At 38.3% G+C, this 26858-nt stretch overlaps 1 protein-coding gene across 9 annotated transcripts in view; it reads right to left on the minus strand.

The window, feature by feature from the left end:
- ptprt (protein tyrosine phosphatase receptor type T) overlaps positions 1–26858 on the minus strand; it is a 313327-nt gene that overhangs the window by 220079 nt on the left and 66390 nt on the right. For all 9 annotated transcript variants that reach the window (XM_084929068.1, XM_084929066.1, XM_084929067.1 and 6 more), the window contains exons 3-7: positions 16780–16940; positions 15483–15593; positions 13743–13824; positions 12239–12354; positions 11328–11502 (exon numbers count right to left, since the gene is read on the minus strand). In XM_084929068.1, coding sequence (XP_084785194.1) covers positions 11328–11502; positions 12239–12354; positions 13743–13824; positions 15483–15593; positions 16780–16940 — 645 coding nt within the window. The remainder of the gene's footprint in view (positions 1–11327; positions 11503–12238; positions 12355–13742; positions 13825–15482; positions 15594–16779; positions 16941–26858) is intronic.

Genomic DNA, 26858 nt, shown 5'->3' on the forward strand with positions numbered 1-26858 from the left:
GGCTCATGATGTGTCTGTGTCAAGACAAATAAGCTAAAAACAAAAGAACTTAAGTAATGTTCTTTGTACAGTGGAAAAAAAAATGTCCTTGCGTGTGCTAAGTTTGCTTTACTTATTGTAGTTTTTATTAGTGTGCACACCAAAAAGCATTGGCTGTTTCTGTGTGTGTGTTTGCATTGTAGAGATTTTTCTGTCTATAGTAGTTTCTCTCCATTATTAAGACCTCAATGTCATTTAGACTAGACTTTCTCAAAATGTCCAATGGGTATTCAGAAAATCAAAAGCCTACATAGTTTCTATTTTCTAATTTTAAGAGAGAGATTAAAAGATTACACATATATACTAGCCCTACTTGTCTTTTAACTAATGGATATTTAGAAAAATAATCTCAAAATTGAATTTTTCAGTAGATGAATTTTTGACACACCCGCTAGTAGTAAAAAAATAAAATACAATCTTTGAGAAACTTTAGGTGAACATTTCATAAAAGGAGAAAACTGTAGACATTTTTCATGTCCATAGTGGTCTTGACCCTTTTAGCTAGGTAGAAAAAAAAGACACATTAAGTTTCCATTTGTATGCACCACAGTCATGAAACAGCATATGCACCTGCATGACAATGAAGTGCTCACTTTCTGTCCTCCCATTTCAACACGTATATACCTGCCAACCTATTTGGCAGCCAAAACAAAGTATATACAATCTTTACCTGTAGAGGTTTGATACAACAGGTAATTACCACATATATGTTATTTACACAAGTATTAACCAGCCTTCCTACAAAACCAAAAAACTGTGACTTCACACATTTTACAGATTAAGTGGACCTCAGATTGAATGTAATCACAGGTTGTTTAAAGTGTCAATGTTTTTTAAGTGTTGCACATAAATAAAGATTGAACGAAGAACACAGATTATCTTTTGACCATTTGCATCGTTGTTATTTTCTTTACTCTTACAGTAAGAATTTTTCACTGACCAACCAATGAAAACTAAGCTATATGTTAATTAGAGTTAAAAATAGTTTTGGATTTATTTTTTTTTTCATTTACTTTGTAGCTATCATTATTCCATCTTAAACACTACTGTTTTTGCAATTTTATTATTTCTGCTACTGTCTAGATACAACATACATATGGGTATTAAAATTTTTATAACATGGGAGAGACAATCCCTACTTTTATTACTATTAGTTATTCTTTTTAAATCATTTTTGACATGAGTAATAATAAAAGCAGGAACATTTCATTACCAGTTGAACCAGAGTGCAGCAACAAAGCACCCCCAGCCATCATGACATTTTGACCTGTCTCAGTTAGAGGTTATAGTTGTGATGCTGTTAATATTAGTTTTTCTGAGTGTGTATTTTCTTTTAGATTTATCGTTTGTGGCAAATCTAAAAGTACTTTTGACTGCAACTCAGCCATGTTCTTGGAAAGTGAAAGATTATAAGATTGCAAACGTGTGTGTGTGTGTGTGTGTGTGTGTGTGTGTGCGCGTTTGTGTGTGCGTGCGTGCGTGCGTGTGTGTGTGTGCGTGTGTGTGTGTGTGTGTGTGTGTGTGTGCAGTGGGTGAAAGACTGAGTGATATTAGGCTTCAGCCCACCAGAGGAGAGAAAATATATCACCCCAGTGGCGGAAAAGATGGAAAAATCTGTTGCACCAAAAATGACAGTCACTCTGCCAAAATCTGTTTTTCTCCCATTTCAGCAGTGGAGCAACAAGGAGTAATGACAGTCAAGATGATAACAGACTTTTCTTTTCTTTTGTCCATGAACTGCTTCCTCTCCCTCTATCTGGCCCGTTTATATGGGTTTTCTTTCCTTTTAATAATCCATGCAGAATAAAATCCTCAAAAATGAACTTTATCAAGTAGCTATTAAATAAGCTGGAGTTGTCTTTTATTTACAAAAATCTGAATATGTTGTTAAAGGATATGTTTTGAACAATGTGAAAGTTTGAAAAGACAATTTTCTTTTCTGTCTTTCCCCATATTAGTTATTTTTTTTCTCTTTTTGCTTAATCTCCTTGTAAATTGTTGTCTTATCAGTAATACACTGCAGGTCCATTTCGCAGCTCCTTGAACTTCATCTCAGTTCATCTCACATAGCAAAGATAAGACACACGTACACACTCACATGCGCACAGATTAGCATAATTCAGATATGATAAGATCAACAGAATTTGCCAAGTGTTAATGATAACTGCCACATGGCAGCTTTTTGAGTGGAACAAATTTATATTAGATAGTTTTTTAGTATTTCAAACTTCTCTATCTCTGATTTCCAGGTTCATCGTTCAGTGTTTCTAGAACACTGAGCACCACTCTGTAAAGTGATGTAATTTTGTCAACCAACACTTTTTTTTTCTTTGAAACAGCACTGTAATTATGCAAATTGCAGAGATATTTCACAAGAGCTGGTGTCACTTCTAACCTCTAATTTAAGCGAGCTGAAGAACACTGCAAAGACACCAATTCATTTTCCTTATCATTTAAAGATCAACAGGCAGGGGTTTACTGATGACAGTTATCAGACTATGCAGCTGAAATATCAAGGGACTCTGTTTGTTGCTCCTGTCATGTGAACTAAGATATCAGATAATTCATTGTTATAAAAGGCAGCAATCCAAAAAGAAGAAAGTTCATAAGGATGTCACATTTTTAAATGGTGCTGTCTTAAATCTTTGAACAAGCAAGATAAACCTGTTAGACCGAGGCATACCTAAAAGCATCTAATTCATAACTATGATGTTTCCTTTCTGCTCATTTAGGTTGGACAACATTTAGGAGACAAAGATTTTATTTATTTAGAATACATGCCTGTATTCTGATGGCCCAGCCTGTGTGCTTCAAATTTAATATGGGTATTCACTATTGTGAATGTATTCTACCTGAAGGGAAAATTTCTGACTCACTCATCAACTTGGTGTAAACTCGGTCCACTGACTTGTCCTCCCATTGTCCTCAGTATCTCCTGGTTTTAGCATTATTTCCACTGCCTGGCACAGCCCCACTCGCTTTCACTTACTTTTGATAAAAGCTGTTTTTCCCCTGCAAATAGCAGCTCCTGTAGCTCCTGTAGTAGCCAGCAATGATTGTCATAGCAGTGCAGTGTAAAACTACTGTGAAATTATAGTAAACATGACTTAGTATTGGCCAAATTTATTTGGAATTATTTCACCAAATACCAAGACATTACCTGGTACAAATAGGCTAATAAAATCAAATAGAGAAAAGCAATTTTACATCATAACATGCATATCAAATTAAGTTGTAGTCATGTAATGTGCAGCAGGTCCAGGAGGAAAGCTTGGGGGTGTTCGGGGAACAGAACAGTGTTTCCATCTTTAAGGTAGTTTAATGTTGCCATTACCGATACTATGTAAACATGTTAGATTAGTTGTTTTGAACATTCATTTCAATGTAAAATCCTGCACTCAGTCTTACAAATGTATCAAATGTGGCTGTTTTTCTAAGAATATAAGCTAATTTTGAAATTGATGCCCCCAACTGGAGAAGTCCCAGAGAGGGATTAGTCTCTTAGAACATAAGATGGCGAGGTTAAAAGCTCTATCGTGCAAACAATAAAACATTTATAAACAAGATCCAGAAAGGCTGCCAGCCTTTATATGGTCAAGCTCACTTGAGACTGACTGATGCAAAAGTTAGTGTTAGTGCCATGGATGACATACTGGTGATAACCACATTGATGCTGCTGGTATATATGGGTTTAGGAGTGACACGGTGCCATCCAGAAGTCTATTTCAGCAAGAAAACGCCAAACCCCGTCTCGCAGACCTGTATAAACGTCTGTTTTCACCCACTGCAAACATTTGGAGCATTATGAAACACACAGAGGAACATGCCCTATGCAAATGTTTTTATGCCTTTCTTAAATTTCAACAGAAGTAATAATTGCGCAGTTTCGACATTTGCATACGCTGTCTTTATGCTGGTGAAACTTTTTGCAGAAAAATATTAAACTATGGAAATGGAATAAATAAGGATAGATTGTGTTATCAGTACCTCTCAGACCACAGCGGTTGGTCTGACAGACTATGATGGGTCTTCGTGTCGTATGGAGTGTATCTGACAAGGTTTCACAATGCTGTCACCGGGGAAACAATTCAGTGGTATGTGTTATTTTTTAATAGTAATTATGACCATGAGTGCAGACACAGCCTCTGATTTGAATCTTTTTTCACTAGAATTTGTGAGATTGCGCCACATTACGGTCCCGTCAAAGTGTCCATAAAGATGACAGTCAACTTCTACCTGCTTGCTTAACATGAGCTGCTGGAGAGATAAGCTGGCAAAAGGTGAAAGGAACTGAGAAACAGCAATGAGGAGACTATCTGATCTTCTTAGTTTCACAAAAATATTTTGCAGTGGTTTTTAATGAAATGAGAATTAATCCAAAATCTGTCAGCTTAGCAAAGATAAAACAGCAGGACAACTTTAGTGGACATGCTTCTCCACACTAACCAGTTGCTTGACTTCCCTACTCCTTGCTTCTCACTTCTGTTTTTTTACTGTTTCTGTTTTGTTTTTTTCCAGTTATCATTGCAGTGATAAATTAAATCTACTTGCTTTTAATTTGCCCAAACTTTCTTCTTACTTTTTCCCCATTTCACCTTATTTTCTGTGGTCCTCTCTCTTGTTCTTTTGAACTCTGCTGTAAACACATTTTTCTTTTACTCATTCATCTGTGCTGTCCTGTTTCTGATTTCAACTTTTCACCTTTACTGCATCCTCTCCTGCCTGCTTCCCTCACTTCTTGCTGACCCTCTTCTTACTTCCTCTCTCTGTCCAATTCGTTCCTTTTCTCACCCGCAGTCCTTCTCGTCCGTTATTCACCGTACCTGTTCATGCATTACTTATATTTCTCTTCAGAAATTCTGTGTGAAGTGTCCACTCTCTTGTACTAACACACACACACACACACACACACAAGGAGAGAAGGAGATGCACATGAAAGAGAAATGGACATGGAATACCAATTACATGACAAACTGCTCAGTGTACACAACACAACACAACGCATGCACAGACACACGCACACTTAAAGACACACATACCCTAAGGCAAGCCCTAAGAACCTGGTTAAAGAGGCAGGCGGAGTGTACACTGGCTTAAGCTTCCCTTCTTATTCCATGCACACACACACAGAAACCTACACACTCCCCGATGTAGCCAAACAAACAACTTTGCACACTTTTTTTACACTTTCTCTCTCCTCGGGGAGCTCATCTTTACAAAACTTATGAAAGTATGATAAACTAATAAACATTTTATTTATTTGTTATCCATTTTTTATTTTCTTGAGCTGCAGCAGTGCATTGCAGCTCTTCTGCAATCCAAGTTCGAGTAATCTATCAGTTTTTATACCGAAAAAAGATCAAATTACACGAGTAAAGGTTTTGCAGGTAATTTGGCCACATTACCATGACAGCTGGTGAGATAACTATTACATTTTGATTTCCCTTTTCCAGAATTACTGGATACACACCTTCCATATCTTTCACTTTCTTGATGTGTTTTTATTTCATGTTGATGTACATTTAATGCACATTTTCACAAACTATCAGTGGAAAAACACAGTCCTGACATTCGCATTACCTTGTTGTATTTTTCACAGAAATGCTGTTTTGATAAGTATTTACAGCTGGTTGTTCTGACACTTGTGTTCTATGTCAAACTATGAAAGCCTCCCGAATATCTTGAGGGCATAAACCATCTAAAATGAATGTCAGGTTTGTTTACAGAATGAACTGTGCCTGTAGATAAGTTAAGGCTTTAAGAAGATGGCATCATTTGTGCAAATATTATTGCAAACAACTGCTTGGAAAACTTGGAAATTGATTTTCGTGTGAATGTTTGACATCGCATTTGTCTGCCTTTTAAATGTTTGACATCTCATTTTGGAATAAAACTCCTCACTTAGAAGTCTAACATAGTTTCCAACAGTTATTTTTATAAATTGAAGGTTGTGTTGTGTTCACACCCAGTGGGAGTTCAGAGCGTCAGTGAGTTTCTAGAGATCTGACACATACAGCTGAGCTGTCCACTCTCCTATTGATTTCCTTATCAGGGAACAGACACACAGAAGATGCTGGGAATGTGCTTTGGGCGACTGAAAGCTCTATGGACAAACACACATATACAGTATGCAGACACACACATACACACTCAGAGACCCTTACACATTGCAGTGGCACTGCTAGGTCTAATTCTTGGACTACAATCAGCTTTATGACCACCGAGGGAGACTTAGAAAAATGTGGCCATATTCCTGGGGAACTCGCACACATAACCAATACACACACTCTGCATGGTGTCCACAGGGCACTGGCTGTCAGTGGCTCTCCTGGATCTCTGCTACGCCCCACTGAGTCTTATCTATGACAGACAGAACAGGACACACATACACACTGATGCCCATGCCCATGCACAATACACCACATTCACAACTCAAATACAGCCTAAATTCATACTCCCTGAGACATGTCAGCATGTAGGCTTGCTCACTCTTTAACACACACACACACACACACACACACACACACACACACACACACACACACACACACACACACACACACACCCAAACACAAGCACAGCCGGGGGTATGGTTGAGACCTTGTTGCCCTGGGGCTTTGACTGCATCTGTTCTACAAGAGCCATACAAATGAGAAACGCACAGGAGCATTGAAAAACATCTGTGTGCGTGTGTGTGTGGGTGTAGATGTGTGTATGTGTTTTGCTAAACTTTCTATAGCCGTGAGTGTCTGTTTGGGAAACTTTGTGCCTGGCTTGTGTGGAAGCGTTGCATGCTTTCAGTCATTTTGTTGACATGCTCTTTTAACTTCAACTGGATTTTTTCTTAGTGTATTGGAGACAGTGCATTCATTTTACATTTACAGTTTCCAGTTATTCTTCCAATCCCATCTAGTCCCCTTTGTCTTCTAGAGGAGTATATGTTAGTGACTTTATCACCATTTCCACTTACATATACTTATTTTTAGCGTTAATATGAGCAAGCACCATTATAACCACATATACATGACACAAAAGAACAACCACACTAGGTTATCTTTAATGCAAAGATGTAATGCTTTTAAAGAGGCGAGGAGGTGGAGGAGGAGGAGGTGCTGTTGACAACTAACGGCTGTCACTGCATGTTTTCCTTGCCGTATATTAACTTCAAGAGAGGTGTGAAGTCAGGCAGAGGTATGAATAAGAAAGAAGTAAGGTGAAACAATAATATGGACACTGAATGATGGAAAGATGACAGAAGAGGTGTAAAGCTGTGCATTATACTTAAAAAGCCTGACTTCCATCTGCTTTTGCTCCACGTTCTTCAGATGAATGTTAAAATCTGAAGACCAGTGGGTAAAATGTCTTTCTTTGGCTCTGGCAGTATTATAGAACCCAAATCTTCCCCAGTATTGTCTGATTTTTTTGCAAACAAAACACCGCAAAAAGAGTTACTTGAAAGTTGCTACACATGCCAATTTTTGCTCAGTTCAGTCATTTTATCCTGGAATAGGTTTAGCTGTAATGAGTTTAACTCTACTGAGTAATAGAGAAATCTACCTCCACCAGGCAGTAGCTCGGCTGATTCAGAACATTTCATTTCAGCTGTCTTTTCTAATTTAGTCAACAAGGAAGAAATCATCTGCTCAGCTGGTCAGCATTATTGTGTCACAAAATGAATATTCATGCATGAGCATGTATGGGAGACAGACATACAGTCACACAGGGTGCTGTCAGATTAGAAGAGTCTCTCTCTCCAGATTCCTGTCATCACACCTGGCTGAACAACACACTAATTAACCCTGATTTCACTTAGAAAGCCTGGAAGAAGACACAAACACACACATACCCACACAAATTAATTTGAAAACCTTATGATACCTTACATGTGAAAACACAAATGAAAAGGCATGATGATACACACGCCCAGAGAGAAATTAAGCCACACAGGATGATTCTACAGCACATGAATGAATAGATTAGAAAACTCACAAGTACACTAACGTGTGAATCAAGGACAATGCCACATTTACACACATTTAGCAGCACACACTGTGCACACAGGGCTTCGGGGAGGTGTGTTCATGCATGTGCATGTGTTTAATTTTTCCGTTCTCGCTCGTTCACTGTGTTGGCATGGGCTATTCCCCTGGCACAATGCATGGCTGACAGCACCTGAGCTACAAACACAAACACATACACACAGGAGTAAGACACAGAAACACATGCATGCACACAGACACATTCAGTAAGGTAAGCAATACACACGCACGCACACGCACACATTTGGATGTTCTCAGGAGTACAGTCTGTGCGTTCTGCTAACAGATGGTAATGACAATTTCAGTCCCTGGACTATCATCTAATCAAAACAGCACACTCACACACACACACACAGGCTACACATTCCAGCCTCCCTTCAGATTAAAACATCCTTCACACCAAATAAGGTTAACAGCATAATTCAAACCAAATATGCATTGAGAACATAATTTAGGCCGGAGCGCCTCTGCACTGAAACGGATTTCAGTGATGCAATTCAAATTCCATTAAAAACAAACACAGTTCAATCCCCCTTGCGCCGCACGATTATATATTTAATACATATAAAAATATATATATATTTCACACTAAATATTTTAGGGCAGAGAGGTGTGTTTGTGGGAAATGCATCCTAGACATCTACTTTAAGCTTCACTGGGAGCACTCTATTCTTAAATAAACATAAGATATATACTGTTTATATATGATAAATAGTCGAACCCATAGACTGAAGGGTATGTTACACTATAACTGCAGAAAACCATTCCTTTGTGTTTGGACCCCTTTTCCCTGGTTATAAACTTTGGTCAGGATGCAACACAAGATGCTGTCAAAAGGCAGCCCCGGAGAATGTCAAGCGATCAAGCATAAACTCAGCTCTACAGTGACTGAACACATAGGGCTTCAGTGTCTTGGTCAAGGACACTTAAAAAGAGAATAAAAGATTGTGAGCTTGGGGTCTTATACTTTATTTCTTAAAGGATAAATGCCAGGAAAAAATACCTGTTACTATTGTTGTGTGCCATGCTGCAAGAAAGGTAGCTTAAGAAAATCGTAGAGTGCTAATAGGCTAACATATTAGCATACATTGCTTGGTGTTCGCATCTTTTTCCGTGTTGCTTCACATATATTTAAGTATCAGTGCTAAAATACAAGCATTCACTATGTTGAGCAATAACTAACTGAACCCTTTTATAGACTTCATGAGAGACAGAAGGCCCTTTAGCAGGCGCTACGTCGATCAGGTCAACATTGAGAAAAATGAATGATTATTTCCTATTTATTCAGAACTTCATGAAGTCCACAAGTTGGAGGTGGAGACAAAGATCATTATAAAAAAGAATTAAAAACACAGTGCAACAGAAGGAGATGGGGAGAGGTAAAAGAATGTAATTATGTCTGACAACAACAGATAGCTGCAATGCTATAATTCTATCAGAGTCCTTACAACAATATTATCCAGCCTACTCAGTACATCAATATCCTTCTCAGCAGGACAGGACCATATTTCCTGTTGTTCACAAGAACCAAGGGAAAGGGAATAACTTGCTAAATGGCAGATTTTCCTTCATATTTTTACCCTGTCACAGAGTTGATAGATTGCATTAGAGTATTTGAATGTCCTCAGTGAGAGGATTTGTCGAACAGCACAGAACAGTACACTACGGGGGCAGAGGAAACAGGAGGTGAGAAGAGATGAAAGCAAAACACTGAAGAAGAAAAGAAGAAGCAGGCAGGAGACAGAAAAAAGAATCAGTTTTGTAAGCAAATCATTGCTACTTTCTTTAGCATTAGTCAGATTAATGATTACCTTCTATTTTTGCTTTATAAACATAGTTTCAGCTTATCTGAGACAATTGGGGTTTTTTTTATGTTTGGCAGCATGATGTATTCTCTGCATGTTCTTTCATTTCTTTTATATTGTTGATACCCCATTACATCACACCTGTGTGCATATCACAGATTTCTTATAGGTTTGAAATATTTCGATATCTCTGTCTTGATGCCTGCTTAATCATCCAGGTAAGGAAATCCCCAAAGTTGATTCTGTTCATCTGAACATAGCGTTTTCAGTGGGAGAAACGTTTTGTCATCAAACAACCTCTGCTTAAGTGGATGGCACAACACAGAAGAGCTAACTCGTCAGGCCACGACTCCGCAGTCTATTTACACCTACAGGCCAGTGGACACATCACACAGTGGATGTACACATCCTCGACAGGGAGGAACGCTGGTTTGACCAGGGAATCAAGAAGGCAGTTTATGTGTACTGTTCTGTGCATCTCTGTATCGAGGAGGGGGCCTAAGGGTACATCTTTCACCATCTCACAATGCTGTGATTGCAGCCATTCCCCAACTCTCTGTGAATAGTACTCATGGAGTCGTTGTTGATCAATCGTCATGACAATTTGCATACTAATGATCAAGAAACTGACCTCTCAGACCATTGTTTATTCAGTGGGCTAGTTTCAGTCATTGTGCAAATGTGCTGTTTAAAAGATTGGGGAAACCTGCAGTCAGCTGAGACTGAAGAAGTCACTTGAGTGAATGATGAAATGTTTCTCCCACTGAAAATGCTACGGCCAGATGAACAGAATCAACTTTTTGGGATTTGGATATCTTGAGTAGTTCTGTGAGTTGTATATGATAACAGATGACCCAAAAGGTTTTCTATCCAACATTTATCTGTAGTCCTGCTGAAGTACTGCTGTACTCTTCCTTTGACCTAATCAAGAAGAAACTATTATAAACTATTACAAAATCATCTTTTAATTAGGTGACTATGAACATTCAGAGGATAAAAAAAATCTTTTTTTCATATATATTTAAAATAACTAAACAAAATACCAGTATGAGTTTTGAAGATTGTGGGAAAGGGAGGGAATAAGAATCAACATACTGGGAAGAAAATGAACTAAAAGATGGACAAAGACGGGCAGAAACTGAGTGAATGAGGGCTCATTGTGAGTTCTAGGCACTATTCTCAAGTCTATTCAGTATTCTATCCTCAGCATTCTCACATCCCTAATGAGCAACAGCCAAACGCACATGCAACTACACAACCACAACCCAGGCTTGTTTCTCACTTTCTAAAGAAACTGTCCCACTTTACTGCATCCTTTCTGATCTGATTTTTTGAACAATGCTCTACTTATATCCATCAAAATTCCTTTCCGATGCTCTGGTTTTAAATGAAAGATAAATCATCTTGTTTTTGTAGTTTAAAGAAGTTAAACAGATGAACGTACCTTTAACAATGAGGTCAGCATAGTTGGACACCCCAGATCCACCGTCTGATCGGATGACACACCGGTAGCGGCTTGTGCTGCGCTGAGATGTGTCGCCAACGCTAACGGTCGCAGAAAAACGTCTGTGGTTCACCACCCTGGTCACCATCAGGGCCGTGTCTTTACCATTCCATTGCTGCATGATGGAAAAGACCAGAGAGTTTTCAACAAAGACTCCAAGTGTTTGCTGTCATTTTCTTTGCTTTGCGTATGATTGTGGTATCATACTCTCCCATATAGACCCCCTGGGTAAGGAGGGTCACTGATCTCCTTTGGAGCATTCTCAGCAGTACATACTCATTTAGTGAAAACATGTAAGCTTGCCAATGCACATGGATGTAAAGCATAGGCAGTAGGAGTACATAGGCATGGCTGCACACAGCATATACACTCAGGCGCATAAACAAATCACACGTGCAAGGATGGAATCACTGGTGCAAAGCAGAACAAGGAGTTTTAATCAATTCTGAAATAGAGCTGGTAATACTGGGGATGTTCGCTAAACAATTCTATAAAATGAAATTAAGAATAATATATGAATAATAACTTTATCTGTTATGTTGGCCTTTCAATGGTTTAAATTTGCTTTTAGTTTATTGAAACCTATATGTCCATTAAAATTAAAGTCTAGGAAGAAGTTCCAGGTGTAAACAGCAGTACGTACTGTAGGTACTGATGTCTATAAATGTGCAGTGTTGTTGACATTAGTAATACTGTTAGTGCACTTTTTTTTATATATTCATATTTGTGTCCCCAAGTTGGGTAAATTGGGTAAATATGGTTTGGTTTGTGGTATTCTGTCCCTCCTTTTAACAAACATATATGTATATATATCCATTTATGCACAGTTTTACTAACGTGAACATACTCACCTGCAGCCAGAGTTTATCATGCTGAGACCACTTCCCTCCAGCAGTACACTGAAAAGTAGCATTCTGACCCACATTTACCTCCACATTCTGCAGGCGTAGAAAGTGTGGGGCTTTACCTGCAAAACAGACAGCAATGTGCTGATGATACAGATGTGTAAAAGTCAGGATAAATATAAATCTATTCTTCTTGGTCTTTTTTTTATACATGTTGAATTAAATGTTGTTGAAGTCATCAAATGCATATATAGTCTGCAAAAACAAATAAATTATTTAAATGATAAACAATATCCCAATTACCCAAAATAAACATGCTAATAAAAAATAAATTGCATGCTGCTCAAAGTGTTACTGTTACAGTTTAAGATTTCACACTAGATTCATGCTAGCAACAAGAAACAGCACTTTCAGGGAAACCATAAACGATACTAATTCAGTTCTAGGAGAGCTTAACGTTGTCTGGACTACGGCAGAGAAATTCTGTGGCCATGAGACAGATGCGAAGGTCTGTCAGTGAGACAGACAGCTAGACACTGGGTGACTTTGGTCTGCCATTGAGACCAGCCTGCGACTGGTTAATTTCATTTTGACTGTCTGCAGACATAGATAAGACTAACAGAGTATGCATCGATCACTCAACAATGATAATTTGTCCTGACATTAATGGTCAGCTTGTTGCAAATGACAAGGGCAAAAACTTAGATTTGCTTTTTTTGAAAATCTTTCATTATTTTTTATCGTCATCTTTTTCCTCAGTCTTTTTAAAATGAAATTGGATTTTAGTTTTTTGAATTTGTAGTATTTATTTTCCTTACACTGTAAATATGTTTGCTCTCTTTTTGAATAATACGATTAGTGGCTTGCAAAGGTGAACTGATTGTTTTGCGTCGGCTGTTCAAAGGAAAAATACAAGGCAGACAGAAAGAAGGGCTGAGGAGAGGATCAGCAAGAGAACCGTGGTGGACAGACCGAACATAGATAAAATACAAAGATAATACTGGTGGAGTGATTAAAAATAAAATACTTTTCATTTTCATTTATAATCCTTTCAAAATGAATGCAATATCATTTATCAATGAACTTAGCTATACTGCTCTAATATGATGACTAAGTATGTTTTGATTCCTATCTATAAAATAGACGTAAAACTGAGTGTAAAACTTTGATTCCTAAAACAACATAAACAGTTAATAGGAGCAGAAGGAGAATGTCAGGAGTTGCAGAATACTGAGAAGGCAGGGCGCAGTAAGTAGACCTCAGACTGTGGCAATAAGCAGTCCAGAGTTTTGTGAAGCAAAGTGTTTTTGTCACATTTGAGTGATGAAGACCCTGGGTCTGGACCTTCTTCCTTGCTCTCTACAATCTGTCTGCGACCCTCACAATCTGTCCTTTATGCTGTGTTTTTGTGTGTGTAAGTGTGCGACATCTATAAAACAGATGATGCTCAGCAGGGCTACAGTTGTGCAGGGTCAACCATCACAACACATTCACAATCTCTCCCACTTACGGCATGGGTGAGCCAGAACTCGTATGTCATCAATGGCGATGAAACCTGGGTGGCCTTGGACTGAAACAGCTTCAAATATTACCTTAGACCAGACAGAAGAAAGGAAGAGGAAGAAAGAGAGAAAAAAGAAAGGAAGAAAGAAAGAAATGCAAGAATTATAATGAAATTCAAAAATAAGAACTTTCTTTCACAAACTGGAACATCTTGACATCCCTATGAAGCTCATATGGGAACCCCAGGGGAGTTTTCCACTAAAAGTCAGCAACTATTCCTCTTTTCACTTCATCCCTTCTGTCTCCATCCTTATGCCAACCACATATGCTGCCTCTCCTCTGCCTTCTTCCTCTCTTCTTCATTTAAACCTCCTCTACTTTTCCTTGTTTTCTTCCTCCCATCTATGTTGTACTTTTCAGACTTTTCCACCATCTCTCCCCATATTTTCTCTATATTTTCGCATTTTCCTCTATTTTTCCTTCCTATTTTTAATTGCTCTTTTGTGTCTTTCTCATTTTACTCTCCCAACAGGACAGTCCCTTATATTTTCCAACAGAGTTTATGCAAACTCTCAGGATGACAACAGGGTGTCAGCAGGGCTGTCAAGGGGCCATGCACTCCTGACCCACACATATATAGACTCATACACACTACGCACGCTACACACACACACACGCACACACACACACCTCTGTGCTGTACTTGTCAGGATTCTCAGCAGTATCAGCTGCGACTCACTCTGAATACTTAAGACTTCTGGGAAGTCTTTACTCTCCTCTGTTACTTCAAAAATAAATCCCTTTTGGCATACATATCAAGTTTCTAAAAGTCACAGTCACTACTAAAGCTTTGCTGTATTAGCAACAGTTTGACAATGTTGTTTACAGTGTTGGTAAACCAAATTTAATTTGAAATTATAAGCATTTACAACATTATTTTGATTTGTGTAATAGCACGTCACTGTGTGAAATTGGGATTTCCATTCCCAACTTGTGATTGCACATATTTGTTTCGCTGTATAAACAAAGGCTGGTGCTGATTTGACCCTGATAAGCATACATGTTGTTCACTATTTACAGTTTTCTGTCTCTAATATTTTTCTAGTGAGATTTTGTCAGAATTTTTTTTTAATTTTTCGATGCATTCCCACTGGGGAATATCTGAATATTCAAATATCTAGAACTCTATGTTGATATGATATTCCAATAACAAACAAATTATTGATCTAGAACAGTTAAACAATTCAAAAGAGGAACTAAATTGTCTTTAAAATTTGTTTCTGCCCTCAGTGGCCTCCAGTACTCTGTACTGTACTGAGTGCTATTTCCCCCCAGGTGGTGACTCTTTATTAGGGAAGGAAACATGCACAGAGACACACTGACATTTAATTCACTTTGATTACCATTGTGCCTTGTATCTGTGTGAGACACAGGGGTGCCTGCATTTACTGAGCACAGCTCAGTCATTAGGTACAACAGAGTTGCTTTTGTGGAGCCTCATAAAATAACACAGCAGGGTATGTCTCTGTACCTTAAACCGACCAATACACAAACACACACACGTACACAACAGAGAAAGTCATTAAAGAATCACTGTCAAGAAATGTACCTTTTGTGCTCAACCTACAGTTAGATCCATGTGTTTTTGGATGATGACATATTTGTTATTTACGTGCATCTAAGCAGTACAGTACCTAAACAATGTCTGTGAGAGTATGTCCAGGGGACTTGTGTGGATTTGTAGTACCTGATAGGAGTTAGGCCAGAATGTAGAAATAGCCAATTCAGCTTTCACCCAACCTTCAGTGACAGTATCAGAGGCATTCCACACTGGGTTACCCTGAGCACCTCCATTCACCTGCAGGCAGGGAGAGAAAAAGAGGCACGGTTTAATTAAAGCAGAGTTAGTGGATAAAACGAAGAAAAGGGTAAAACTAACAAACTGCAGTAAGAAAACTACTGAATCCAACAGTAACATGCTGTTTCCCATTATAACCTGACATATTGCATTTTACTGTGAATAGTTTTGCATTTTAAGCCGTGACTGAATCAATTGCACAAAGGTCTGCAGTCATAGAACTACAGAAGTTATAGGAGTCATAGTATAGACACAGCTGAACGTGTAGAGCTGTATAAAGGAAAATACATAATTTCCAGGATTACTAACTTTAGCAGCTGTATCTACCATTATTGACAATGATGGTTCCATTTTTTTTCCACATTTAGACACATTACTCATAAAGTCGTTTCACTCATAAACTGTTTTCAAAGCCAAATCCTCAAAATTTTTTGATGGATTTTCACTATACTTCTGTATAATAAAGCTGTAGCATTCCACCTTCCTTACTCGTTTCCATACCTTCATCAGTGTCTTCATGCCATTTCTTTTCTTTGTATGCCTTCCACACAGCTCTATATTTCTCCAGTTTCCCTCTTTACTCTGTCCTTTCATATCTCCATTCACCATCCACAGCTTCTTCTTAATTCTACTCAGGTGCCCATGAGTGCATTCGTACTTTAACATAAAAAATTCATTCTTGCAAGTCCATACCTACTACTGTTCTATCCCATGGCAGCTACTCCTAATGTTTACTGTTAGCTTACTTTAATGGTTGGTATTCGTAATCAGCTTTTGGGTCCATTAATAGAAGCAAGCCGCAAATAATTCCTTCTTTCTAAAAGTCCACAAACTACATAAAAATCAAGAGCTCTGCTATCTAGCAGCATATACTACAGCTAACTTCATCCCTGCTAAAAGGGAATAGATGATGGCTTTCTGTTTACCTACCTATCACTTATTCTCTTTCTCCCTCTCTCCCTCTCTTACTTTCTCTCTCTCGGACACACACACAGACAGACAGACACAGCCACACACACACACACACACACACACATAGATATTTAGTGCCGGAGGGCTAACTTCATCCCTCCTAACAGAGAACAGAGGTGTGTTTGTTTGTGTACATGTTCAAGTTTCATCAGGCCCTTCATATGTCAATCTACCCGCTCCCGCCCTGTCATTCACACACACACTGAACACACACCTTGACATAGACATTGAGTGTGCCTGGGCTGGCTCCATCCCGGCTGGATAGAGAGTAAAGAAAGTCGATGCAGTGGGTGTCATTCTCCTTCAGGGTGGGCATGTACAAGTGAGCCTTCTGACCTGATGCCCGGCCTGAAGCGTTCACCACCATGAACGAACCTACAGAAACAAAAATACAAAAATGACACGAATGAAATAGCTGTTGTTCCATTATCAATAATGAGTCTTTCACTGAACCTAACAAAGTTGGTCAATATTAGGGCTGTGCGATATGACCAAAATCTCATATTCCGATATAAGAATTCTATCGTCCCGATAACGATATAAATCACAAAAATGTAACATTTTCTGTAAATTCTGTGAATCTCGGGCAGCTCTCTTGCGGGAAGTGTTTCCAGCTGCGCGTCATGTAGCTGGAGTCGAGTGTTTTAACAGATGCATGAAACTATACATTTTTAGACATAAGTTGTAAAGGCCGCCGTTTTCTTTGTGAGTATTTATTACACGGCGTGCTGCGGGGAAAAGCCTGTTCTAACGTTTGAGTCTAAGGTTTATTTTTTAGCACCTGGCGGCTCTTTTTTAATTCTCTTCGGTAAATAATCTGCTCTTTCACGTGATTCAGTTTATTTTGAAAAGTCTCAACAGGACCTTGAGCTTTATTGTGAAAGGTTTATGTGGAACATAAACAAGCGGACACGCGATGCTGTTACCGTCCTTGTTGCTAACCACAACGGATAAAAACAGGCGCTTGTCCGTCCATAGTGTGGTTATATAAAATATAGGAGAAAGAGAGAACTTTAAGAAATTAATATAGCCACTACAGTGACCATCAAAACGATGAAAAAATATTGCCGTAAACAGTTTATTTTGCGACACCACGGAACAAACGATAGAGTAAAATGAAAGATAGACGTTTTTATATCGTCATCCAATATATGTCGTTATATCGAACAGCCCTAGTCAATATTGTGTGAAAAACATTTTCCAGGGTATGCGGAATTCAGACTTAATCTGCCACTTCTGATAACTGGTTCTTTTGGTTGCTTTGCTCCATACCCTTCAAATCATTTTCAAGGTGTCATTAACATCTTGTTATGTGTACCACTGCGTTTAGGCTGTAGCACAAATATCCACAAAGTAAACCAGCTGTAACCCTGAGAATTACTTGGTTATTCATTTAGACTTGTTTTGTTTTTGTTTAAGCACATAAAAAAGGTCAACCCAGTTGTCGTACCACTATTACTTTTGCTGCACAAATAAACATCTTCTTGATGGATTTATCCTGTAAATGTAACAATGACAGAAACGTGCTGCAACATGACTTTGTAGCCTAATTACTGTTGAACACACAATTAATTTCTAAATACTAAAATGCTGGAACACAGTTGACTAGCTTTGTGTGACATTCGCCAGATGCTTGATAAAGCAAAAAAAAAAAAAAAGACCTCAGGCTCTTTAATTCACCAGAACTGTATATCAATGTCTTAATGTATCCACACCCTGGGGTTCTGAACTAAGACGTAAAACACATTTTCTCTGTCGGCTCGTTGTTTAAGTGTGTTTTAGTCAGTGCTTTATGGAGCAGGATGGAGCTTTTATGGGTTGGCCTCCTCCATTTGGCTGACTGCCATCAGGTGGACTGAGAGTTTGAAGTGACTAGGATACTGGCAAGAAAAGGGAAAGAAGAGATACTGAATCAAGCAGATGTGACTCTGCACTTCTAACGTGAGTTCTTGCGCATGTATGAAAATGTTCTGAATCAAAGTACGAAGAAATATAGGAGCTTAAAATTACAGTGAGTCATTTCTTTAGGTTATTTAGTAGAAAAAAACAATATTGTACTCATAAATATGCATCAATTAGTGTTTAATTACGTATTCCAACAAGTTGATGCCTTCTCTTCAATGAATTTAAAGTAGTTTGAGGAAATTAATATGTTGCCCCTCCGTCTTTACTATAGTGGCCAGAGTTGACGTTGTCGCTTCACCTAATCATTTTTATGTATGCTGCTAAAGACCGGTCACATACATTCGCATCCCAAATGTGGGGGGAAAGAAAACTCATGCAGACTCAAGATATGAAGATGATATCTATGTTTTATCTAAAAAGGAAGAAAAGAAACAGTAATGTGAAGGAAAGAGGCAAATGTGATGGTGTCTGGACAAAATGGCAAAGTACTGGCACAGCAGTGCTTCCCAGATTGAAGAAGCTGTAAAGAAAGAATTATTTTAAAAGTGATTGCCCACTTTCTGCTCGGTGTGTAATTTGACCTAACAGTCTAAATTGAAAGGCTTTGCTATCTCTTGGCTGACTAAAGTACAGTCACAATGTGAGAGCTAGTTCTAGCAGCCTAACAGAACCATTAGAAAGGTTTGTTTGCTCGATTTCACCTCCTAAGATTCCAATTCACAAATATAATTTTCATGAGAGAAATTCATACTTTATAACTCAAATACTTGATTTTAAAGGCAGTGAAATGATGTGAAGACAATAGATTGTAATGGCAGGGCAAACCCATACACAAAGTGACATATTTATAAGGACACTGACTTTTACTGTCACTGACTTTAATTCCTTGAAGATTACCATAACCTTAATCTTATCTGAATTCTGATCTTGAATAACACAAATACACATACACAGGTGCCTGAAAACGACTGATGCCTCAAAACATTTCATCCATTTCAACTCAATGGAACTAATCCACTCCGGCACTGTGGAAGTCTGAGAGTATGATGGTTAATGTGATGGTTTATGTGTGCCTGTGTGTATTGATATTGTTGAAGTTACGGTAATTTGATGTGGGCCTGCCTGACAGCTGAGGAGTGTGTCTCACTGCTGAAGTTAAATGGCGGTTTGTGTGTGTACGCTGCCTGCGTGCATGCAAAATTAATCTAGCCTGGGTTTCTAAACAGGTCTTTCCACAGCGAACTGGCTCTGATTACATTTCTTATTCACACAAACTCACACACAAACACACTCTCTCAATACTCCTTTTTTTGTCCTTTGATGCTCTGTACCTTCCACAGGTACTTTTGTTTATCTGCTTTTTTTGTTGTTTGTTTGTTTTTTAAAGCAGACTTGAGTCAGTCTGACACTCAAACAACACGTGTGATGTCTGTTACCCAGAAACTTCTCTCACTATGACAACTCTCTGTGTGAAGGAAGCAGAAGTGTTACAATGTACCCAAAAACACAAAAGGCACAATATTAAAGACCTTCACAGGTTAAACGAATTTATTATTTTACTACATTTTGCTGGGAAACCTTGTGTCCTGACTTTCTTGTGGATATTAGTTAGAAACGTGACGCACCAGTGTGTCCCACAACACTGAAAAAACTGCTCACGAAGCACTAGACGCAAAGAGTTGACTTGGCTTCCAAACACACTTTATCCCAATCTAATTGAGCACCCGAGGAATGAAGTAGAACCCCTGAGGCCCCACTCCAGAGAGTTGGGTCGGCATCCACCTATCATTGTATATTCACACATATGGAACAATGTCATCCAAACAAAACACACAAACAAAATGGATGCCCCAGACGCCTATAAAAAGCTGTTTTGATACAATGAAATATCGCTAAGACACCGACAATGATGTTTTCATTCGGTCACAAATGTCATAGCAAACACAGACACACTATGACACACAAAAACAAGTGCACACAGCCATCATTTCACACATTGTTTCCCAGGTGTGAGGTCAATCTGTTAACGTGACAAAAACTGATGAATCGGTCTACACACACAAGCACACTCGAACGCTTACACGTACATCAAAATAACTGGGTCAACTCAGTGCAACAAACGTTCCAGCACATATTGCCGCATGAGACCAGCTGTTTTCACAAATACTGCTGAGAGTTTGAGATTTCACTTTTACTTTTCAAAAGCAGTCTACATCAAAGGGCAGCAGACGCCGCGACTGTGTCTGTCAGCGGCTGAAGTGCCTTTGAGCAAAGTATTTAACCCCTGGTGCTGCTATGCATCTGCACTGTAATGTGATCGCGTTCAAAATATTGTAAATAATGATACTTAACACTAAGAGAAGTATTATATTATTTTAATATAGTGGTAAATTGTTATTTGTACTAAATTACACTAAAAAAATGATATTATTAACTCTGATTGGTTAGCCATTTTAAGTCTATGAATTAATGACAGGTATAAAAAAATAATCAAAACAATTTGTATTTAATGTATGAAAATATCATAGAAGATCATTTTAAGGATATATTCTGATTTAACAGGAGCTTAACTTAAGATTTGATTGACTCAAATTATATTTGACATATTTAACATCATATTTGTTTAATTATTTATGTTACTTTTTTGTAGTTCAGCCTGTCATGGCATAAAATAAAAGATTATGATTTACCTGTGTAGGGAAACGACAGTTCCAGTACAATGTACAATCAAAAGCTGCCAAAATGTTAAGATTGTGGGGTCTAAGAATTTGGCAGCTCCTATATGGTGATCTATATGTGTATGAGTGTGAGAGAGAAAACCTGGGACACAAGGAGGTTCTTAGATAAATATCAAAGGTGAGTCATACAGCTCAGCAGTAATAAAATCTGGCTAGTTAACATGCAGATTGCTGCACTCTCACAGAGATACACTACAGTGACAAGTGTACAGTAGAAGATTCTTTAATGGTTTTTGTATTTTAGTACTTCAGTATTTTTGTGCATAAAATGGCTACAGTTTTGTAATTGTCAAAGGTTTTTATTATAGTTCATGTTTCAGAGAAGTAGAGCACTTTCCTTCGATGATATTATTGGGCAACTCTTATTTAACAAGAAACTGGCTTGTGTAAAAAGAGGACAATGTTTCACTGTTCACCAAACTGCATATGTGTAAAAGAAAAAATTCAAATGTGTGAGAGAATATGCTTTCTATGTGTCACTGACTTTCCACTGTTTGCAAGGGGTGACAAGAGAGTCACTCCTTTAAAAGGGCATAAAAATGGTTGTGAAGCGTGTAGGCTGCTGGCTAAAAATAAGAAACTATCTCACATGTAGAATGACACATTGCGACCTCTGTTGTCATTGGGGCCCAAAGGAAAATACTCAGAACACAAGCCTCCCACACTCTTACTTGTTATCATTTACTAGAGACTTGTTAGATGTCATTTCCATATCAAAAAAGCAGCTTTAAACTGAGAGAAACCGTTTTTTCATCGCAATCATTGTAGTTTCCTCTTTCTCCTTTCAACTAAGTAAGGAGGGAGATAAAGGAGTATTTTTAATATGTGAGTTAAGAGTTAAGTAAGACTGCATGGAGAGTGCGAGACACTGGAAAGAAGAAAAGAAATGAGGAAAGAAACAATAAAAAAAACATAATCTTTGATGTAGACAGGCTTTATAGTGATGACAAAATATGCTACAATATAAAATAGCATAATTTTCATTATTGTTAAGTTTATCACTTAAAGAAAACACTATGAACACACATACAAAGAGGCACACCCATATGTTCAATGTTTCAATGTCCCAATCGGGCCCTGCCATTTGCCTTTGCATCACCATCATCTCTTTTAGGTTAAGCCTCATTTGCCCTCCAAATCCCCCAGTTCTTCATGCTTATTTGCTTCTTAAAAGGCTGATATATATTTAATTATTTTAACAATTTAAAATAGGCATATAAGTTTAAATTTCTTGTCAACTGCAAACACAGAATTATGATACTGCATGGAAATAACTGAGTCCAAACTCACTCCCACCTACGCTCGGGTGGAAACCTTGGCATCATATGCACTGGACAGATTTTAGCATTATCTTTCAACATGCCAGGTTAACTTTTTAAATTATTCTAAGCCAAGCCATATTCTGTTCCTAAACCCAGCCAAGTTTTTATGCCCAAACCTAACTAAACAGCAAGTAAAAACAAAAAGAATAAACGAGGGAAACAAAAGTAAGCGCCTCATGAAAACAAGCCAGACTATGAGCAAAAATAAAGTTCCACAAAGGACATGAATCTTGTCTTCTTCTTGATGGTTTTGTGATTTACTGGTCTTTAAGTTGAAAGTGGTTGCAAATATCTCCTTAAGGCTTTTCTGTGTTTTTGCATTGGTTCAATGTAGGGCTAATGGACAGTTTTTGCGGACCATTGTCCATATGTTGTGGTAGTGTACTGTCACTAGGGGGCAGTGTCACAAAAAACTGTCTGTGGGCAGGCTCCTCCTTGTGCTATCGTTTGTCCTTCTGCTAGTTATAGAGACGTGGCAACATACAAAAGCTGTGTCCCAAAATGTAGGCTGCATCCTTCGGAGGCCGCATTTGAAGGCCGATTACGTGGCCGACAAATGTGACCTTCATTTCCCCAAATTTGAAGGACACATTTGTCACATTTGTGGGTCGGGTGTGTCCTTCGTGGCCCACCATATCCCAGAATTCATAGCGCGGCCCAGCCAATTTCAGTTTCCAACACTGGCGGCCGCTACTAAGTTTTAATATTACTCTTATCAATCATCTGTTACCCACCCGCTCGATATCTAGCCGGGGGTTCAATGGTCACACGAGCCGGCAAGAGCAGCGGACTCCCGGCTTCTTCGTTTTCAGACCCCCCTGTCTGTCGCTACTCAGGTTAAACATGATATATAAGTCACTCGGATAACTTAAAAATGTAATTGTTTGGCTTTTTTCGGTGTTTTATTGCTTCCGGAGTAAATCGGTTTGGCTGAGATCAAAGTTATTCGATTCGATTAGATTAAATAAAACTTTATTAATCCATCGGGTGGATTCCTCCGGGATTTTCACACAGCTGAATAAACGTCAAACAGAAAACTGATTAAACTGACGGTCAAGAATTTACGCCAGTGTCCTGTTATATTTTAGATAGCAATGAGCAGACGGCCGAGTTTATTAAACTCCACCGACACAGCGGTGACGCAAATCTGAAGGTTAGGCTGTCCCATTTCACAGCCTCGGACTTCCGGCCTTCTCGGTCTTCGAAGGACCCGGCCCACGTAGGCCGCAAAGGACGGGTACTCCGAAGGATGCAGCCTACATTTTGGGACACAGCTATAGAGCAGAAGTGGCCACTCTCCATGCTTTTCATATTGTTTTTGATACTTTAAGTTTTGCTCCTGTTTGCTGATGTTGTCCCTTTCCATGTCCAGCTCACTTTTTAGCATATGTACCATCTGTGCATCTATGGTACACAGATGCAGCATCATAAAATAAGCTTTATGCAGAATTCATTGATCTTTCAAACAGGATAACTTTACAGCTATATCCCCTCACCTTTATACAAATCTTCAGTGTATTTTTTTTATTCAGTTATTTTCTTATAAAATGATGCCTCTGCTTTCCTCATTTGTTACTGTTCCCTTTTGTCTTTCTAACATTGTTTACTCATATATCCTCATATTTATCACTGTCTTTATATTTATTGATCTTTCAATCACATGTCTTTAAAAGGCTGCAGGGGGTTGTTCTGTTGTCTGTGTTCATAAATATTGACGTGGATATTCACTGCAAGTTGAAGCATACTTTAGATTGCATAGTGTAGATTCTATGCAATTTTTAGAAATCTTTGTGTCCTTGCTGGAGAATGAGCGATGGCTCTGTCCCCCCCCCCCTTACATCTCTCCTCACTGTCTCTTATCTTTGCAGTAATCTGGTAAGTGGCAAATCAATAATTGAAGTGCCATTATTGGGGCAATGGGCTAAGCCATAAATGCAAACAACTCATTTATCCATCTAAAAGTGAATATGTGCTCCTACCGTTTTATCCTCTATACCTTTTTCACTCCATCCTTGTCTGTAACCTTCTTTGAAATCCATTTATAATCCATTCACCTTTCTTCTAGCTCCCAGCTTCAATCTTTCTGTCTCTCTCTATCATCAGTGGCTTGTACACACAGATGCCTCACCATTAGAGTGACATTTACTTTCAACACCAGGCCGAAAGAAGCTTTTAAAGCATCAAAATCTAATTCATTTACACCTATTATAGCAAATGGAGCAGGTGGTGTGTCTGAATGTGTGTGTATTTGTGCAATTGTTTGTATGTGCCTAGGGAATTTTGTCACTCTTCACAGACCTCACAAATAGCTTCCATAATGCTTTTACATTGGTTTACATTGCGGCTGGCTAGCTCTCTTCATTTGCACAAAACACAAAAGCTCAATGTTGACACTTTACCAATACATAGAAGCAAAAGGTGCAGGAAAAATCCTGATGACAAAGCAAATGCCGGCAACTTTGTCTCAAAAAGAAAACAAGAGCTTGCTGAGATTGTGTGCCTTTCTAAAACCTGGGAGTGTAACTGTACGATTCCCAGGGCAGCCAGTTCTATCAGTCTTGGTAAAATAGCACAGATAGGATCACGCATGTCCTTTAGATGCAATAACATGTCATTTTCATGTCGTCTACACCTCAACAAGAAGGGCAAAAAGTAGTCTCAGTACCGTAAAGAAAGATAAGAACTTTCAATCTACATAATCTCCATGACAAACTTTTTTTTCACTAAACAATGGGGTTTTGAGGTTGAGACATAAAAGTCGCAACAAAGCAGAGAGAGGCGCAGACTAAATCGCTTTTTAATAGATCAGTTACATTCACAGATTTCCTGTTGAAACATGACGTTGATGCAAGATGTTCACAGTACGATGTGCTCAAATGGCTCCCTGGGGTCTCTGCTCAAAGCATGCTGTGTAGCTCTTAAATCTCTCTTTCATTCTTCTTATCGGGTGTTTTGTGTCTGTCATCTTTTGGATTAAGACGAGCTCTGAGCTCTGAGCAAGATATCTCTTGCTGTTCTTTTAATATCTAAGAGTGTGGTATACATTTGTAATTTTGACTGGGTTTTTGAAATCCAGCAATAGAGATTTGATTTGATGGTGTAGTGAGACAGCGTATGTCCACATGTGGCCTCGAAATGTCTGTCAGGAAGCTACTGTGGCTGTTTTTGTACTTTATCTTAACATTCTGCCAACTTTTTTTTATACACCTACTGTGCTCTTCTGTATCTTTACAAGACTTGTTATTATATTGTCACTGAATATAGTGATCAGAACTTAAACAATGGAAGTCCATTTTAGCTGCAGAATTATGTCCTTTCCTTTATGTGTGTTTAAGAAAACACTACAAAACTATCAAATTCAACGGATATAGCTGGTATAGTACAATCACAAAAGATGAGAAAACAAAGATACTGGTCTCTAACTTACAACCTCAAATCCCCCAAAAGTTGGGGCGCTACATAAAATACAAAGAAAACTGTATATTTTATTCTAAACAGAACATAGAGAACACATCCAGAATTTAAACTTTGTTCAAATGTACCATTTAAAGAAAAAAAACAAATGTCATGTTGAATTTGATGGCCACAATACATCTTAGATGAGTTAGGACAGGGCCATGTTTACCACAAACATCTGGAAACTGAAGATACCACATGTGTATTTGTTGTCCCACTCTTGTATGATAAAGGATTGTATGTGCTGAACAGTCTTTGAAATAATGTTCATTTCATGATGTGCCATTGGTGCTCTGCAAGCAGGCCATATGACAGTATGTTTGCACTAAGTACCACAGCAATTTCCTAATGTTGTAAACCTGCTCAACATTTGGCAATAAAACCCTTTCTGATTCTGAGGCCAGTTTAGCACTCAGGCTCTTTTATTACAAAGCCATGCTTTTGTAATAAATGCAGTGTTTTAGCATTGTCTTGCTGAAACGTGCAAGGCCTTCCTTAAAAATGACAATATCTGGATGGGAGCATTTATTGCTCTACAACCTTTATATAACTTTATATAACTTTATATAACTTTATATATAGTAATCATGATGTTTTTTTCCAGTTGTGCAATATTGCAGTTCCTTAGGCAATTCCCTCTCTTTATAGTCTGACGTCTATGTTTTCCAAAAAGAAGTTCAAATTTCAACATAGAACAGTTTTCCATTTTGTCTAGCTGCATTTGAAATTACCTTTCAGATAGTGTTCATATATAGCTTCTTGTTTGCACGATAGAGCTTTAACTTGCATTTGTGAATGAGACAGCGAACTTTGTTCACAGATAATGATTTTTGGAAGTTCCTCCAGAGCCAATTCAGTGATGTCCATGACAG

This window comes from Perissodus microlepis, chromosome 5 (genome assembly GCF_051167445.1).
Source record: "Perissodus microlepis isolate ML-2025 ecotype Zambia chromosome 5, ASM5116744v1, whole genome shotgun sequence".
NCBI classification, from domain to species: domain Eukaryota; kingdom Metazoa; phylum Chordata; class Actinopteri; order Cichliformes; family Cichlidae; genus Perissodus; species Perissodus microlepis.